The sequence below is a fragment of the Anguilla rostrata genome, chromosome 13 (genome assembly GCF_018555375.3).
Source record: "Anguilla rostrata isolate EN2019 chromosome 13, ASM1855537v3, whole genome shotgun sequence".
Taxonomy (NCBI): Eukaryota; Metazoa; Chordata; class Actinopteri; order Anguilliformes; family Anguillidae; genus Anguilla; species Anguilla rostrata.
Window position 1 is genome coordinate 7,276,329 of NC_057945.1, and position 19,454 is coordinate 7,295,782.

A 19,454-nucleotide genomic window follows, 5' to 3' on the forward strand; every position below is an offset into this window, starting at 1 on the left:
GCTCAAGCTGACAGGGCTCTGTGTGTGTTATTCCACCCATGAGTAGGTGTGCATGCATGCATATAGATGCGTGTGCTTATGTGCAAATGTATTTGAGCGTATGCATAAATGTGTGTGTGTGCATGCCTGTGTGTGTGTACATGCATGCATGTGTGTGTACATACATGCATATGTCGATGCGTATGTGTGTGTATATGCGTGCAAGAGTGTGCGTGTATGTGTATATCGATGTGTGTATGCATGTATGTGTGCGCGTTGAAATTTGTGTCAGTCTTCTTCTTTAAGACGGAAGATACTTTGACCACGGTGCCTTCACTGCTGCAGTTAACTGTCAGTAGTGATATTTCAGGAGCTCCTTTGAAGTATAGCAGCAGCTCAATAGGCAGCCTCATCCTGATGAGGACTCAGACACGGGAGAGTATCTATGGTAGTCCGTCAAGAAAGTACCCACGGAGCATCGTATGTCCTTTTCATATTCTGGTTGGCGTCTCTGACACAGAAGACACAGTCCCCGCTGGTCCTGCACTAAATCATACCCAGCCTGCTCTGCAGGGAACACTGAAGGGGGCCCTATGGAACCATCAGTCAGCTGCTCAGAAGGTTGTGCTCACCACCGCCTGCTCCCTGCTCTTTCCACCACCGGCTTGGGCTACTGCAGTTCCCTTCTCACTGGCCTCCCTGTCTGTGCTACTAAGCCCCCGCAGCTGAAACAGAACGTAGCCGCACGACTGGTCTACCGTCTTCCCAAATCGACTCACATCACACCCTCCTCACTTCACACCCATCTCACCCATTCTCTGGTGCCCTACTGCCCCGCTCACATCAAGTTGAAATCCATGGTAATAGCCTACATAGTAGCGGGGAGAACAGCTTCACCATAGCTCCAATGAGTGAGGGGCACTGCTCCTCCACACCTCCATGGCCCTCAAACCCTAAACCGTGCAAGATCTCTCTATTCTGTAAACTCAAGGGGAGTGGCACTGCCATCCCTGCGTGGTTCTCCCAGTCATGGTGCCAATCTGCATTAGCACCCCCTAGTGGTGACAAAAAACGTCCAACAGTGGTCAGGACAGAAGGAACATTGGGATCCCCAAGAGACTGCACCTCGTTTGCTCTCCCATCTCCACTTCCTGGCACTCCCACCTTTTATATGTACCTGAATGAATACTGTAATTCAGTCTCGGTGTTTTTACAGTTTTAGGTTTTTTTATGGTTATATTTCTCTCTACTTAGGGTTTGTTATGGATGTAGTCAGTACGTATTTAGAAATTGTGCTTTGGCTGTTGGTGGTTATCTCAGTTGGCCAGGTCACTGTTACTCATATTAATCAGGTGAATGCACTCCTGTTTCTCCTGCATTGTAAGTCGCCCTGGATAGGAGCATCTGTTAAATGAACGTAATGTAATGTAATGACCAATGGCAGCTGGCCCCATTATGCTGTGAATTATGATAGCTAATGATGTTGATAAGTGGCTGCTTCAACTGCACCCAGGACCTCACTCATATGGCAGGGAGAGAAACAGGAGCTCTCACACGAGAGGGGGAAGAGGGAGGAAGGGGGGCGTGGGGGAGCGACAGACTCAAAAAGAAAGACAGACACGGGGGATGATGGAAAAGGAAAAAAGTCACATTAACTGGGATGAGGAAAGAAGCCAAAGAGCGAAAGGTGAGAGGAGAGAGGGAACGAGAGAGAAGAGGTGAGGCTACATGTCATCTGTGCCCTCATGGGAGACAGTGCAGCTCTGCCTCATTAGAGCCGGATTCTCTGCTCTCATACGGAACTGTATAACTACTCTCATACGGAACTGTATAACTGCTCTCATACGGAACTGTATAACCGCTTTCATACGGAACTGTATAACTGCTCTCATACGGAACTGTATAACCGCTCTCATACGGAACTGTATAACTGCTCTCATACGGAACTGCATAACTGCTCTCATACGGAACTGTAGAATCGCCCTCATACTGAACTGTGTAACTGCTCTATATACGGAACTGTCTGAGATGTAAGGAAGAACTAATGCAAAGTTTTATATAAGAGCAAAACCTAAATCTAAATGGAAAAAAAGAAAAAGTTTCAATTGAAATATTGTCAATAACTCAATTGCTTCTACTGCAATTCCATCTTCTGATCGGACATTTCAGCCTTTTGGTTATAATTTCCAGAACTTTGCTTTCGCTTTCCCTGTTTTCAGTTGAAAATTTCAGAGGAAAATTTCATGCGTATGTGGGGTCTCATTGAGTGGGCGTCATAGCTGCCACTCCAAATTCCGATTGACCAACAGACCTGCATTTGGCTGGAGCGCTCATAACTTTGTTCTGACTTCTTAAATTTTTGCTTTTCTTCAGCAGAGACAAATATACTGCCATACAGGTGTTCAATTGCACCAAAAGCTTTAGTGAAACTTCAGTGAAAAAGAGTGCCTTTGAATCCCTCTCCTGGAGTCATAAGGTCACAGCAATGCCAGACTACAGGAGTCCTCTCGGCTGAAAACTCCTATAATGGGCTCATTTAAATGACAGATTCCCTGCATACTGCAAGTGGCAATGAAGTAGTGATAATCCTTATTTAATGAATGTCAAAGCAGCACTTGATTAAAAGCGAGGATGTGGCGCTCTGGCTGGTCTGGCTCTTACATTAGCCATGGCTCTACTAATAGCACATTATTCGATGCTCTCATAATAACACAATTATAGGCAATCTGTAGGCCTACAGTGAATCAGGAGTCGGTGTTTGAAAGGGAGAAACAGCCTGCATCTCATTTCTCAAGCGTTTACAATGGCACGGTTTCTATAGGTTCTCTCAGCATTGTGGTTTTTCCCAATAGGCAAAAGATTTGATGCCCTGCATAGAAAAATATATTGAGTATAATTTGGGGAATTGATAAGAAAATGGAACACTTGCAGTCTGTAGACAGATTATTCACCTTACAGAGTCTCTGTATGGGCCTGATGGAACCCATGGACAGCATGCTACATCTTCTCAACCTGGACCTTATCCAGCATGTGTTGCTGTCCCCAACTGGACCTTATCCAGCATGCAAAAGCTCTTAACCTGGACTTGATCCAGCATGCAACATCTTTCAACCTGGACCTTATCCACATGCAATGCTCTTCAACTGGCCTTATCCACATGCAATGCTCTCTCAACCTGGACCTTATCCAGCATGCAACATCTTCTCAACCTGGACCTTATCCAGCATGCAATGCTCTCTCAACTTGGACCTTATCCAGCATGCAATGCTCTCTCAACCTGGACCTTATCCAGCATGCAATTCTCTCTCAACCTGGACCTTATCCAGCATGCAATGCTCTCTCAACCTGGACCTTATCCAGCATGCAATGCTCTCTCAACCTGGACCTTATCCAGCATGCAATGCTCTCTCAACCTGGACCTTATCCAGCATGCAATGCTCTCTCAACCTGGACCTTACCCAGCATGCAATGCTCTCTCAACCTGGACCTCACCAATGCTCTCGCAACTCGCATCATTCATATGGACTCCACGCATCTTATGCAGCATGCAATGAACTAGATCCAAGACTGGAGAGATGGACTTGTAACTACTTCATTTGTCATAGGGTTGCAATCTTCTCGAGACACTACTTTTGTATGCATGAGCAAGATATTCCACTGAACCAAAATCCAGACAGAATTTCACTTAAATTGTAAGTGTGAGTGTATGTGTGTGTGTGTGTGTGTGTGCATGCGAGCATGTGTGTCTGTCTGTGATACATGTACATCAATGACACTGAATTAATTACTGGTCTCCAGCCTTTGAGTAATAATGCAAAGCTGGATGCATTATTAATAGCATGAGAGCTAAATCCTGAGGACTGCAGGTGAGAGTGTGTTTAAGCAGCAGGCTGAGGAAGGCCGTGCCCTCACTCTGGGTCTCAGAGGATGCTGGTGGGACAGACGATGAAGAAGAACTCTCCAGCGTGAACTGCCCGGGGCAGCCAGCTTTCACTGACATTCCAGGGGCCCTGATTGGAAAGGTAGCCACACCCGTACCCAGTTTCCAAAACCTTTAAACTGCATCACCCAAGAAAGCCTCCCAAAGAGCTGCGCACTCCACACAAAGCAAACGAAACTGTTCACCTGCTGACGACTACAGCCCAGGTGAACTGAGCACAGCACCAACATAACGAACCTCTGAAGGTCACACAGGGTTTACATAGCAAACAAATGACATCAATTACTACATCAACATATGAAAGGCTGAATATTCCTCAGACACTAAATTTATAGGAGAAAAAATGATAAATCTGAAAATGTACGGCTTCACTTCGACCAGGATGTACATAATAATAATAATAATAATAATAATAGTAATAATAATAATACATTTTAGATTATTTCTAAGTATCATTTTCTCACACAACCAGGAAGAGTTTGGGCCAAGTAAGGGTATTTATCCGATTGATTATTCATTGATTATTCAAGTTATCGTCACACAGGAACTTTACACGAGGACAGACGTGATAGATAAATATTAAAAGGGCACGGCGTGAAAATAGCGGCCTAACACTTCCAGCGCAGTTCTGTTTCAGACACCAATCAGAACGGCGACAGACTCCCGTCTGCGGCGCCGCTCGCCGAGCGGACTCGGCCGGCGACGCGGCTAACTACCGCGAGAAAGGCGGCGCGGCCCCAAAAAAGGGGGTCCGCCGGAGTCCGAGGGCTTTAATCAAGAGACCAACGAGCGGAGTCGGAGTGCCCTTTCGGCTCATTCCTGTCACAAGAAGACAACTCGCGGGGCGGGAGCGAGGGAGATTCATAGCCTCGGCCGTGTCACAACCGGAGGGGAGAGTGAGGGGGGAAAACCGCTCCGCGTGTCAGCGTGAATTTTATTGTGCTTTTTTTTTTTTTTTTTTTGAGAGATGACACACATTTGTCATCAAACTGCGAAACAGATTGGAAATCGATGTTGTTTAAAAGAAAAGAGATAATTGCGGTAAACGGCAATTCATCAAGTCGGTATTAGAACGTCCAATTAAAGCCATTGCAGGCAATTTAGAAATGCCTGCGCTGATATAATACTAATTACTCTTAGTCCATTTATGCCATGATTTATGGATTTAAATCATGACATGAGATAAAATGTTACCGCATACAGCTGCATAGATAATTTCATTACTGTAAATTTACTCAAAACTCAGTCCATCTGTGCTTATGTACCTTCGATACACTGAGCATGTAATGCTTTTTGCATCCAAAGAAGCAGCGTAGTAATCGGGTCTATTACTAAGTTTACCTCATCTTTTTATAAGTCCAGACAAAGGGTAGTAACTGCCTTATTTATAATTATAATTTATAATGTGACCATGTTAAAGACTAGCTCTGCCTAATCTGTAAAAACATTTCATATTTTAGTTAGTGGAGTTGTTATGGTGACTCTGTATATCACCTGTTTTCCCATATACACAGTTCCTGTTCTGTATTATTATTGCACAGTGTGGTAGACTGCACTGTAGACAAAGGGCCAAACGTATCCTCTTGTTCTGCTATGATGTAATTTTGTCTTTCAAAACTAATTTGAAGCGACTGCAGGATTTAACTGGATGCGTCCTTACAAAAGATATTATAAATTACTGTACCATTACAAACTATAACACCATTAAACTCGCCTGCCATTAAACTACTCTACCATTAAACTACTGTACCATTAAACACCCGCACAATTAAACTACTCTACCATAGATCTACTTACTGTACCATTAAACTCTTGTACCATTGAAATACTACACCATAAAACTACTGTACCATTAAACTACTGTACCATTAAACGCCTCAGCATCTTACCTCCTTTATGCTAGGATCTTAAACTGCAAGAGGAGTCATTGAGTTTATCCTCTGTAGGTTTGTATGTACTGGAAATACCATTAAACACTGTTCAACCAGAGGATCAGGCCCAAAAGAGGAGTCTTTTCTGTCGACTGGAAAAAACAGTGGGGATCTTACGGGTGGTGTCAGGGCAAACAGGGAACATTGTGGTGTAGAAAAGTGGTTTAACAGACTTTAAAAGTAGTTTTCAAGTTCACTATAACATCACTTTCATCCAGGCACAAATTAGTTTACTGATTCGTTTTAGCAGAATACCGAAATTAGTGCACAAATACAAGGCTCCTTGAGTGGATGAAATGTTCATGCAGAAATACAATGTTCCTTCTGATTGAATAACGTGTTCACGCAGGAATAAAATGTTCTTTCTGATTGGGTAGAGGGTTTTCAGACAGGGAGATCATGCTCCTTCTGATTGGATAGTGTACATGCAGGAATACAGTGATCTTTTTGATTGGATGGCGTGGTCATGCAGTAGTATAGCATGCTTTCTGATTGGATAGAGCGTTCGTGCAGGAATACAGTACTCTTTCTGACTGGATAACTTGTTCATGCAGGAATATAGCATGCTTTCTGATTGGATAGAATGTTTGTGCAGGAATACAGTACTCTTTCTGATTGGATAACGTGTTCATGCAGGAATATAGCATGCTTTCTGATTGGATAGAATGTACATGCAGGAACACAGCACTCTTTCTGATTGGTGTTGAGGTGCTTCTTCCACCATGACATGGCTGGGGGAGTAGAAGGGACTGGATAGAAAGCCTAACTGCAGTTTGGGGAGTCCTAGAAACAGCTCGCAGATGGGAGACGGGACCCACGAGTTACTCAGTCAGATAAAATGGCTGCCAAAGGAGAGCGGGTGGAGCAGCGACAGCTCTCTCTCCTCTCAAACAGATTTACCCAGCAAGCACCTGGAGAAAATGTGTCCGTCTTGCATTCTTCAAAGAAGATATAACATGCCAAGTCTGTAATTTTCCTTCAATAATACAACAATGCATCTCACCTTTATCCAAGTGAAGGGTTCAAAAGTGCTTTTCATTTATCTTAAAAATATGGTGATGGAACCATTAAAGTACTTTATAGGAGGAGTGGGGGGGGGGTAATCTCACCGAAGGCTCAGAACAATGTTAAGCTATGTAGGATAAAAGACAAGAAAAAAAGCAAAAGAAGAATAGATAAGAGAATGGAACAAAAGGAAGATGTTCTTTTTCTCGATTCTACTTACAGGTAATAAGAGTAGGAATGCGCATGTCTTCTGAGGCATGAAGGTGAGCCAGTGGGACAAATTTGAGCACCCAAAAAAAGGACAAACAGGTTGATTAGTTATCTGTGCCACACGCATGGAAGACAAAGAGCTGATGGAGGAAACGGCTGGTTAAAAAAACGGGTTAGAAACATTGGAAAGCTGTTTCCTTACAGACCTCTGGGCATCCCACAGTCAAGCAGATATCCCCACACATATCACTCAGAGTGCTTTCTAACCCATGTCTGCCAGGGTAGGCCCGGCTTGCCTCTGTCTGTGTCCCTGTCTCACACTGTCGAGAAGCGTTTGGGCCCTCGTCGGACACACACAGGTAAAGCATCACTGTAAAAGCAGCACACCTGGCTTCTCCTCGGATCACAGGGAAGAGAGAGAAATGGAAATGCCTGGATGGAGAGATGGAGAAGCTGAGGGAGACAGAGAGAGGGAAGGGTGGAGAGAAGAAGAGGGGTGTGGGGGTTCCATCTGAGAGGATACTGTTTGGCCATTTTGTAGTGCGAGACAGACGGGAAGTACCACCAACGCAGACGACTCTAGGCATGGGCGGTCTGCGTTTTGGTCACCAAGTCCTGGCTGAGGAGGAATTCGGTGAACAAGATGGACGCCCACAGATGACATGCAGCCAGCTAAAATGGAACTAGAACTGAGATATCAGAAGATAATCCATCACTATGTTTATCTAGTGAAATCTAGTACATGAATAGGTCTGGAATAACATCTGTATAGTTAGGCAAATATCTGCCTTATAAATCATTAATGAGATCGGAGTAGGAATGAATGGCATTAAGGGTACCCAGGGTATTAGCTGCAGTGCATGATGGGTGATGATGATGTATCTATTACACCCCTTACAGGCAAAGAAGGATGAGATTTTTACTACAGCGTTCAGAAGCTAAAGCTAACATCTCAGTAAACTGAGTGAGCTGGATTAACATGCATTTTTCAATCTGGTCTGTTTACTTTTTTTAAACCATTTAATGAAAAATTATTTGATCCAGTTTAATTGTATGCCTTATTTGCATATGTGATGTGTGAGACCTATTCAGCAAATTAACGTTTCTCAGTAAAGAGTGATTGCAATTTAATTAAACACCAATGATGGTTAAAAACTTTGTTTGTACTTCAATGTATTTAAAATCATTTAAAATTAAAACTAAACTGCTTGTTTAATAAGTCTTCATTTCTTTATTTTTGAGTTCCTGAGTTGGCTAATGGTCAGAATTTTGCAGACCTATGACCTCTTATTACAAGGTCAGCTCAGCAGAAATATTCCAGAGCAAATAGACAACTTAATGAGTATCTCTCTTTAACTTTACAATGCAGTTCAACTCAATACATACAGTGAGCTCCATAATGTTTGGGACAAAGGCATTGTTTATTGATTTGGCTCTGTACTCCCAAATTTGAATTTATAATTAAACAATTCACATGTGGTTTTCGTACAGATTCTCACCTTTTCTTAAAGGTTATTTTTCTACATTTTGGTTTCATAATGTAGAAATTACAGCACTTTTTTATACATAGCCCCTCATATACAAAGGTAGGCATGTTTTTAATCATTATTTGTATTTACAGAAAAAGCAACTATCTCAACTTCAAATAAGTGCACATAGGGCAACAATTTCTAATCATCCTTTTAAATGTATTTATATTCAGCACGGACTTTAAAAATGCCATTAGCTGCCCTCTCAATATCCAAATAATCAAGTGTTGAAGAAGTGTTTTTGTGTTTTTTTACCGTTGTTAAAACCTAATTAAAGAACAGGCTAAACTAATTTACTGACATTTTCTTTGAGTAATGACTATGAGTAATGACTCCACAATCTCAATCTGTGAACCTTTATTACAATCAGTACCCTTGCAACCTAGCAGCAGAAACCCACTTAAGACGAACCAGAGAAAACCTTTCCTTGGCGATCCAGTCTCTTTATGTATTTTTTTCTTTCCATGTTTAATGAATTCTGTTTGCACCGAAAGCTTTTCATTACCCCAGACTCTCTCTGCATGCAATGGTGAAGATAAAAAAAAAAAAAAACTTCTATAGTTCTTCATTTCCTGTTTCTGTTCTTATTTAACCATTTCACCAGTTCAGTAGTTCACAGGGGGTGGTGAGGGGGGGTTGGGGGGGAGGTGATTTAATAACATCCCTGGCACGGTTCTTCAGCTATGATACACCTTTTTCATGAAAATTATGGAGATAAAGCCCCTAACTTTCCTGAAAAGCCATTCCGGGTATGAGAGCTGACCAGCTAACGTGCTAACCAGCGCTTCGAAAAGCCTTGATTAGCTCTTCTATAGTTCTATCAATGGTGATGGAGTCTGTCGCTATATTGAAGCGGAACAACATAAAAAAATGCATAGCAATTGTTGTTATCTACGTTCACTTCCTGCTAGGCATGCAATTCCCTGGAAAAAAGGCTGTGGTAACCATGGTTTCACAGCAGCACTCAGTAACATAAATGGACTGCTATAAATGTTGAGATGCAGTAAATATTACCATGTATATACCCTCACCTTTCAAAGCCTGTGTCCATGTTTCCACATTATGAAGAAATAAATTAACTCAAGTTACTTCTCAATATACAGTATTTATATAAACTGAAAAACTGAGGTCAAATCTGACTTTAAAAAAAAAAAGTTTATCAAATCTAGTCAAAGTTCAAAATCTTATCATTCATGTAATTATCATACTTAGTTTATTAGCCATATTAACACAAAACATCACCCAATGATATACAGTGCATCATGTACCACCCAAAAATAATGATGTGACAAGGCCAAAAAATCACATCAATATTTTGGGCGGTACATGATGTACAGTAAAACATGGTGATGTTTTGTGTTAATGTGAGTGTGAGGTGCAACGGTAGCACAGAAATCACCGCCCCCAGACTCCTATCCACTTTGTATGGCTGTGGGTGCAGCTCTGCAGTCACAAAGGAACAATCTGGTACAGGGAGCATCATTCATGCTTACAAATACTCCTTACAGTGATATTACATGTTAAAATATAATTGGTAGCGCTTTCACAAGGCCAGTGATAAAGCAGAGAAGTATCAAGGAGCACTTAGAACAAAACTGAACAATATGCTCACAAATCACAAGAATGTGCGGCGCACACGGGCTGCAATACATCACACTGATACAAACTGCAACCCTACAGACATCTGCAGTTTGTAATAAACTGTTATGCTCGTATTACGATCGTGTTAATGTTCCCGCGCTGCCATAACTGCGCTCTTACCCTGATAATTGCACAAGTTCAGCCTTTTGTAAATCCATTAAAGGCGGTAAAGGAGCTCTGAATAAGCGACTGATCTGGGACCTGTTCCAACCACGGAAACACAAAGAAGAGTGCAGCGGAGCGTGCTATTAAACCGATCTGAGATCAGCTCCACTGATCAATGCCACGGATGCCCTACAGCTTCTCTTCATAAAAAAACCCATAGTAATGGTGAAAAGGACTTTTCCTTGGTTATTAGGACAACAGAATTGTGAACTGAAGTCTGCTCTGCCAAAGAGCACTATGAGTATAAGCAGGAAAATCATGGTGAAAGCCGAGTTCACCTGGGGAACAGCCTACTTTTCACTGGAGTTAAAACGGTTTGTGGCCCTCTAACTACCTGCTGCACTTCCAGAACCCCCTCCCCCCGCATCCTGCAGTATTGGCGATGCAGCTCAGTTGTTTCTGATGACTCATTCTGGTCACCCTGTTTGACAGATCATGTCAAATATCTTGACAAAACAACACGGGCCCTGACCATCTTCTGACCATAGAAATGAATACCCTGGTGGACGTTAAATCGCCGCGCGCGTTACCAGGTAAAACTTTCCCAACTATCTCTTCATCCCACGGCGAACCCGAAAAGAGTTACCTCACACACCGCCAGAACAGACAGAGGCTAATTGGTTCGGGGCTAACTGGAAACCTGCCTACGCCTGCGATCGGAGAGAGGGATGGCACAATTTGCATCTGCTCGCTAATTAAGCCGATTATGATATAATAGCTTTTGAGAGCAACGTGTTAGAACACTCGACATGTTTTAATGCTTTTTGAACTCGACAAATTCAATAGAAGCCAAGAGCAGTCTGGCTGCTTTGACCAAGATCAGAAAAGCCCGTGTTACAAGGGCTTTGCATAATAAGTGAGGCTGATGTGGATAGATTTCAGCAATGAGAACAGTCAGTCAATACCGCCAGGTCATGTGACCAATATATAAGTCTCCACCTTTTAATTCAGATTGCCTTTAAACAGTGCTGCTGCCATCATTCTCATGGTATTAATACAGGAGCATGACAGTTCCAACAGCAGCAGCCAAAGGTGGCTATAAATACTAATACACACAAGCTGCTTACTGCACATTCAGTCCTGCACTTAAACAATAGCCTCATTTTTTTTTTTCAATAAACGCTTGGCCTCAATATTTTAAGATGAATTCTCAGTTCTTCGGTGTCCCAGCTAAACAGCCTTATGTAGGTTAACCCTTCCGTTTGCAGAGAACAGGCTGCCATATAATTGCACCATTAGTTACATTTTTGAGATGTTTAAAATGCTTTATAACACTGATGACTCATATGATTAGTATCACATGCAGTGCAAACACAAACATGTAAACATACACATGCAAAAGCATGCACAGACATGTACAGCCATGCATAAACACATGTTCATATCATATGACACATACAACCACCATCATTTTAAAGATGGTAAAGTGTTATACTTTTTCAGTGGACTTCCCCTGAAACCTTACTAAATGATCAGTGTTGCTTTCATGTGACTTCGTAGGGAATCCCTTGTCAAAATAAAGGCATTTCCTTGAATTATTATTATTATTATTATTATTATTATTATTATTATTATTATTATTATCATCATCATCCAAGTAGCAATCGTAAATATCAATGAAAACAGTTCCACTTTTATATTTTTAAATGTATTTACTCATTCTTGCTCTTGTCCAGATTCTTCTATGCAGTTGCTAAACGGTGTGCTTCCCTTGTCCAATAAATTGCGGAATCACCTGTCACGATGTACCTGGATCTGGGCCCAGGCCTAACCTCGCAAGGCTGGTGTTCTCAGCCAAAGGCGCTCGTTTCCTCCAGCTCCATCTATCAGTACCCATAAATCTACTTGAGCCTCTTCTCAGAGCACAGAGCACTATTAATGCATCCATCAGTGAGCCGGTATGGATTATCTGACCTGAGAGTGTGCGCGGCTCATTAAGAGCCGGTGTTGAATTCCTTCACAGCCTATCTATCAGCACACAGACAGAGCCAGCCCTGTGTCTATTCCTCATAGCAGGCCTATTAATGCACCAAGGGAGGCCTGTGTTATGTCTGAACAGAGGTATGCAGGGAGGTGTTAGTATTCCTAACAGAGTTTTGCAGGAGTGTGTTAAGTATGCTAAAGGGTTGTGGGAGTGTTTTAAGTATGCTAAGAGAGGTTTTGTAGGGAGTGTGTTAAGTATGCTAAGAGAGGTTATGTAGGGAGTTTGTTAAGTATGCTAACAAAGGTTACGTAGGGAGTGTGTTATGTGTGCTAACAGAGGCTATGCAGGGAGGGTGTTATATGTCCATGAACAGAATTTATGCAGGGAGTGTGTTAAGTATGCTAAGAGAGGTTTTGTAGGGAGTGTGTTAAGTATGCTAAGAGGGGTTATGTAGGGAGTGTGTTAAGTATGCTAAGAGAGGTTTTGTAGGGAGTGTGTTAAGTATGCTAAGAGAGGTTATGTAGGGAGTTTGTTAAGTATGCTAACAAAGGTTACGTAGGGAGTGTGTTATGTATGCTAACAGAGGTTATGTAGGGAGTGAGTTAAGTTTGCTAAGAGAGGTTATGTAGGAAGTGTGTTATGTATATTATGGAGGGTGGCAGAATAACGCTCATTAGCAACTGTAACCCAGTAATATCAGAATGAACCCACCCACACAGGCCATGCCATTGTCATACGGGCTTGAACAGGCTGTGTGCCAGCCAGCACGGCTGAGGCTGATTCCTGTGCACAGCGCGACTGCACTGCCTGAGCAGTGCCCGTGGGAGCTCCAGCAGCAGGGCGCTACCAGGCGCTAACCATCCGGAACATACCGGAAAATTCCGGATTTACAGTATCTTGTCGACCAGCGCAGCAAAACCGCACAGCGTTTCTAGGAACTGCGCCGGCGCAGCCGCTGGGGAACGGGTTCATTTGAACGTTCCGTTTGCGTTCCAGCTTCTCGCACTCTTTCACAGGTGTTTAGCGAGTTCAGACAGCGACGCGCGACTCGGGACCAGAGATCTCTTTGATGGGATTGAAATGCTCGACAGATCTTTTGAGTGTAGACGAGGGAAGCGTTTTCGGAGATAAGATGGGCCGAGAGAGCAAAGCATGCTGGGAAACCGAACGCACGCGGCGGTTAATGAAACCGAATTAGTGTACCACTCCGCGGAGGTTGTGACACTTTTAGTGGAAAATAATTACTAATTTGACATGGAATGTAAAACAGTGTTTTAAGCCCTTCCTCTTGAGGGATAAGTGCAAGTAAAGTGCAGAAAGAGTAGCACTAAGAGCAGTCATTATTGTGCCAGAGGCTTATGCAAATTCCACTCATTGAAAGGTGTACTTAGTCTACAGTGCATGAAATTCACTCTCTGAAATTTAGCCCGTTTAATATGCTAATTGAGTGGCCTTGGTCTTTATGTGGCTCGTCAAACGTGGCCTGTCTCCAGTGTGACATTGCACAATATAAAAGCTGGCAATGAACTGGAGGATGTAAATATATGGGTGACACTGTGGATCGGAGCTCTCTGAATGCACTACTGGATGCTGGCAGGAATCCACAAATTCTAATTAAACAATACTCAGACGAGGTTGACTTAAGTCCTTCTATTCATGCCTATACTGTAGCAACGCTCACTGTGCTCAACTTTCAGCAACAAATGTTTTTTAGGCAACACTTTCTTTGTAAGCACCACATAAACATTCATACATGCTTACGTAAATACGCATGTGGCACGTGCTTATGAAGGTGTTATGTAGCCCTTATGAACGACCTAGCGTACATGCTAATTTTCTTCTTTTTTTAATACGTTTTCTCATTTATCTATGGATTTCAGTGATCACAAAAACACAAGGCCAGCAATGAGAGAAATGAAACGGATGCAGATGTTCATCGCATGACGATGGGAATGGAGGGCGTTACTGTGAGCCTGAACAGAGGCTTCAGCCTCAGAGAGGCAGGGCCTCGCGTTTCTCGTGCGCGTGGAAGAGATGGATGGCGAATCCGAGCACACGGACGGGTAAAAAAAAAAAAAAACGATGGAGGTGAGGAGTGAGGATGCATAGCCAGAAATAAACATACAATACCCCACGCTCAGAGCTCTCCACGTGTGTATGTCTCTAGGAGTCGCATGGCCGGGAGGAGGAAGAAGAGACAGGGCGTGAGACTATCGCATGAAAGCCGTTGCCACATTATTGCTATTTTTTACCGTGTTAAATTTGACACACGGTGCACACAAATTGCCCTGCAAAGATGACATTTTGCGACACAAAGCCGTGCCGTTCGGTTTGAGAGCAGAACAAATGAGTCGATACATCTGCATTCCGTGAAGACGTTCATGCCGTGAGAGGTGATTGACAGGGGGTGGGGCAGAAGGCGCAGGTCTTCTGCTTCGGCGGATGGGCGTGCGGGAATGGTTCACGGTGCGTCTGAGGCGATGTAAAGCACGGGCGTGATGGATGGATGGCTTCCCGGTTACTGGGTCGGGAAGTGGTCATTCAAAAATGCCTTTTTTTTAAATGAAACCTGAGGTTCACTCATAAAGCAAGAGTGCATGCCATTGATGTTCTACTTTATGCAATAGACTCACCTAGCACATCACAGTTACCTCCCAAACAGCCAGCTCCCAACCACAGTCACCTCCCAACCAGTGTCACCTCCCAACCACAGTCATCTCCTAACCAAAGTTACCTCCCAACCACAGTCATCTCCCAAACACAGTCACCTCCCAACCACAGTCATCTCCCAAACACAGTCACCTCCCAACCACAGTCATCTCCCAAACACAGTCACCTCCCAACCAGTGTCACCTCCCAACCACAGTCATCTCCTAACCAAAGTTACCTCCCAACCACAGTCATCTCCCAAACACAGTCACCTTCCAACCACAGTCATCTCCCAAACACAGTCACCTCCCAACCTGTGTCACCTACCAACCACAGTTACCTCCCAACCACATTCACATCCCCACCACAGTCACATACCAACCAGTTACCTCCCAAACACAGTCATCTCCTAACCAGTCACCTCCCAACCACAGTCATCTCCCAACCAGTGTCACCTCACAACCACAGTCACCAATACAAGTCACCAACCACACTAAAGACAACTTCCACAGTCGTTCTAGACTGATGGAGCAGTAGAGGCGTAGAGAGTCACTTTTAGCCGGTTCTGATGTGGTTTTGCAACCACAGAGTTTGTAACCCCAATGTTTTTTTTCCCCAGTTTGGAAACCACCACTCTGCTCCTCTTCACCCACTAGCAGTCATCACAGTGAAGGAATACATTTGACCTGCAGGTGACAGACTGACTGCAGTCACCTGATTAGCCAGCGTAGTTTCATTAGCATAATGCTAAGGTAATCATGCACTGGGTCCTGGGGAGCAAGTAGCACAGCATTAAACTAATTATACATTCAGGGCTGGGGAGCACAAGTGTGATGCTAAGCTCATAATGCACTGGGGCCTGGGGTGAACTACTGTAGCATCGTGCTAAGCTAATCATGCACTGGGGCCTGGGGCTACCAGCAGCCTATACAGAGAACTACTTCTCTGGTTGGCCTATATGGTAATTCATGCCTATATCTGCTGTTGCACCCTTAAGGGAACACTCCAGGTATAAGATGTAGCCGCAGTTTACATGGGGAGCTCATCCCAGGGGAAGCCAGACTCACCTGGGACTGAAGCTAAATCAGCTACTCCGATTAAAGGAAGCCCCTCTACAGACCTGCACCAGCAAAATGCCCCAAAATTCAGTCAGCAAAACACGCACAAGCCTAAACAACCGAAGCAGCCTCTCCCAGCTGGTTTCACATACGCTTTCTCCATACGGTGCCAGTAATAGCTATTAGTCACGGGATATGGCGAAGACATAGATAACGTTACGCACAGCGGAAACTGTATTATTTCTCAATATCCCGGTAAGAAATCAACCTGCCACTCGTTATTCATTTCTCTGCAACACGCCAAAGAACTGACAGGCCCAAATACACACATCATGCAGCCGAATCGTGCCTGTAACCATAGAAATCCCACACGCATCATGCAGCCGAATCGTGCCTGTGACCATAGAAATCCCACACGCATCATGCAGCCGAATCGTGCCTGTGACCATAGAAATCCCACACACATCATGCAGCCGAATCGTGCCTGTAACCATAGAAATCCCACACACGGCATGCAGCCGAATCGTGCCTGTAACCATAGAAATCCCACACGCATCATGCAGCCGAATCGTGCCTGTAACCATAGAAATCCCACACGCATCATGCAGCCGAATCGTTCCTGTAACCATAGAAATCCCACACGCATCATGCGCCGAATCGTGCCTGTAACCATAGAAATCCCACACACGCCATGCAGCCGAATCGTGCCTGTAACCAGAATCCATCAGCAGCGAATCGTCCGTAACATAAATCCACACATCATGCAGCCGAATCGTGCCTGTAACCATAGAAATCCCACACACGCCATGCAGCCGAATCGTGCCTGCAACCATAGAAATTACACACACGGCATGCAGCAGTCTCCTGTCCGCTGCTACATTACAAATCAATCACAAACCTACAGCGCCTTTTATGAAGTGTAAGAATACACTGCGTTTTCTGATTCACTTAGTGGCTGCTTTCCGCAGTATTCAGAACATTCAGGGCTAAATCAACTATTACAGAGTATTTTATGAGTCCACTATGGCCAGAACGGACTCATATAATCTCTGATAGACCTGAATTAACACTGGACATTTCACTGTGTCTGATAAAGATGAATTGTTATTATCATTATTGTTATTGTTATTATTATTATTATTATTATTATTATTATTATTATTAATAATACTTTATTGATATCATGTAGGGCATATACAAATTTACAGCTGAGCAGTCGCTCTACCTTACTATGCTCATGTGGCCACAGCAGAACTGCCTCCAGGCTCAGCCCATTGCTAATCTACAGTGAATACAGGGCACCAGTGTGTAATGAGACTTCTCCTGAACACAGTCACTATTATCATTTGTTTTTGCACTCACAGGAACAGACGAGAAGAAAGTTCATCAGATCTAGCACATACGGCCTCGTTATTCATCTCTAAACGCATTACCCTTATTGCTGCAGTAATAGAATGAGGTAACGCAGACTGCATCGTAGGCCCATGTAGTGCTTATGAAGGTGCTATGGCCTGCTTATGAACGTGTTATATAACTCTAAGGAAGCACCTTTCACAGGTTGCTGAATTAAACAACACACAATTTATTTAGGTTACGAAAGACACCCCTCTGCCCCTCATTCTGCATTGTGAGCATACAGTCAGCGATGAACATCAGTTCCTCCTTTAGGGGCATAAATACTTAAACACAATTTAGGGTGAAATTCATAAGAAGTGGATTTTAAGCAAAGCGCAAGGGCCCCAGAGCCAGCGCGAGCGCACCAAAAAACATAAAATCACCATTAGGGCCACGTCAGGTTGTCCAATTCATTTCTGCGTCATCATTGCCTTTTCTTTTTTTTTTCTTTTTTTTAAAATGGAGCCTGTCTGTACAACTCAGAAACATATGTATCACCAGCCATGAAAAATTAAAACAGCAGTTTACTCCCTTACCGCAAGTGCTTTTCTGCAAATAATTCATCGGAGGTGAACGGCACGAAAACGCTTCTGATATATAAAACAGTGGGGTCCCGCTTTCTGGGTGTAACTGGTATGAAATATGGATGATGGCAAAGCTGGATACTTTAGGGCACCGCTGGCTAAGTGCTCTTCTCCCGTGACCCTGTTCTACATCCAACGGCTGAACGGGGCGGGCTCAACTATTTATGAGCATACCGGCTCCACTTGTCTGATTTACACGAACACACACACTTATGGACACAGACACACACACGCATGGACACGGACACACACACGCACGGACACAGACACACACACGCATGGGCACAGACACACACACACACGCATGGACACACACACACACTTACGGACATGGACACACACACGCATGGACACAGACACACACACGCATGGACATGGACACACACACACGCATGGACACGGACACACACACGCATGGACACAGACACACACACGCATGGACACGGACACACACACGCACGGACACAGACACACACACGCATGGGCACAGACACACACACACACGCATGGACACACACACACACTTACGGACATGGACACACACACGCATGGACACAGACACACACACGCATGGACATGGACACACACACACGCATGGACACAGACACACACACACGCATGGACACAGACACACACACTTACGGACACAGACACACACACTTATGGACACGGACACACACACGCATGGACACAGACACACACACACTTATGGACACAGACACACACACGCATGGACACAGACACACACACTTACGGACACAGACACACACACTTACGGCCACGGACACGCACACGCACGGACACAGACACACACACGCATGGACACAGACACACACACACGCATGGACACGGACACACACACGCATGGACACAGACACACACACGCATGGACACGGACACACACACGCATGGACACGGACACACACACACGCATGGACACGGACACACACACGCATGGACACAGACACACACACGCATGGACACGGACACACACACGCATGGACACGGACACACACACGCATGGACACAGACACACACACACTTAGGGACACAGACACACACACGCATGGACACAGACACACACACTTACGGACACGGACACGCACACGCATGGACATAGACACACACACGCACGGACACAGACACACATGCATGGACACAGACACACACACACGCATGGACACAGACACACACACTTACGGACACGGACACACATACTTACGGACACAGACACACACACTTACGGACACACACACACATGGACACGGACACACAGACTTACAGACACGGACACACACACGCATGGACACGGACACACACACTTACGGACACGGACACACACACGCATGGACACGGACACACAGACTTACGGACACAGACACACACACTTACGGACACAGACACACACACGCATGGACACAGACACACACACGCATGGACACAG

At 44.3% G+C, this 19,454-nt stretch overlaps 1 protein-coding gene across 1 annotated transcript in view; it reads right to left on the bottom strand.

Annotated features, from left to right (window-relative positions):
• ptprt (protein tyrosine phosphatase receptor type T) overlaps positions 1-19,454 on the bottom strand; it is a 301,390-nt gene that overhangs the window by 73,833 nt on the left and 208,103 nt on the right. Inside the window, exon 16 of the mRNA XM_064305091.1 lies at positions 14,455-14,487. Within this exon, the coding sequence (XP_064161161.1) occupies positions 14,455-14,487 (33 nt within the window). The remainder of the gene's footprint in view (positions 1-14,454; positions 14,488-19,454) is intronic.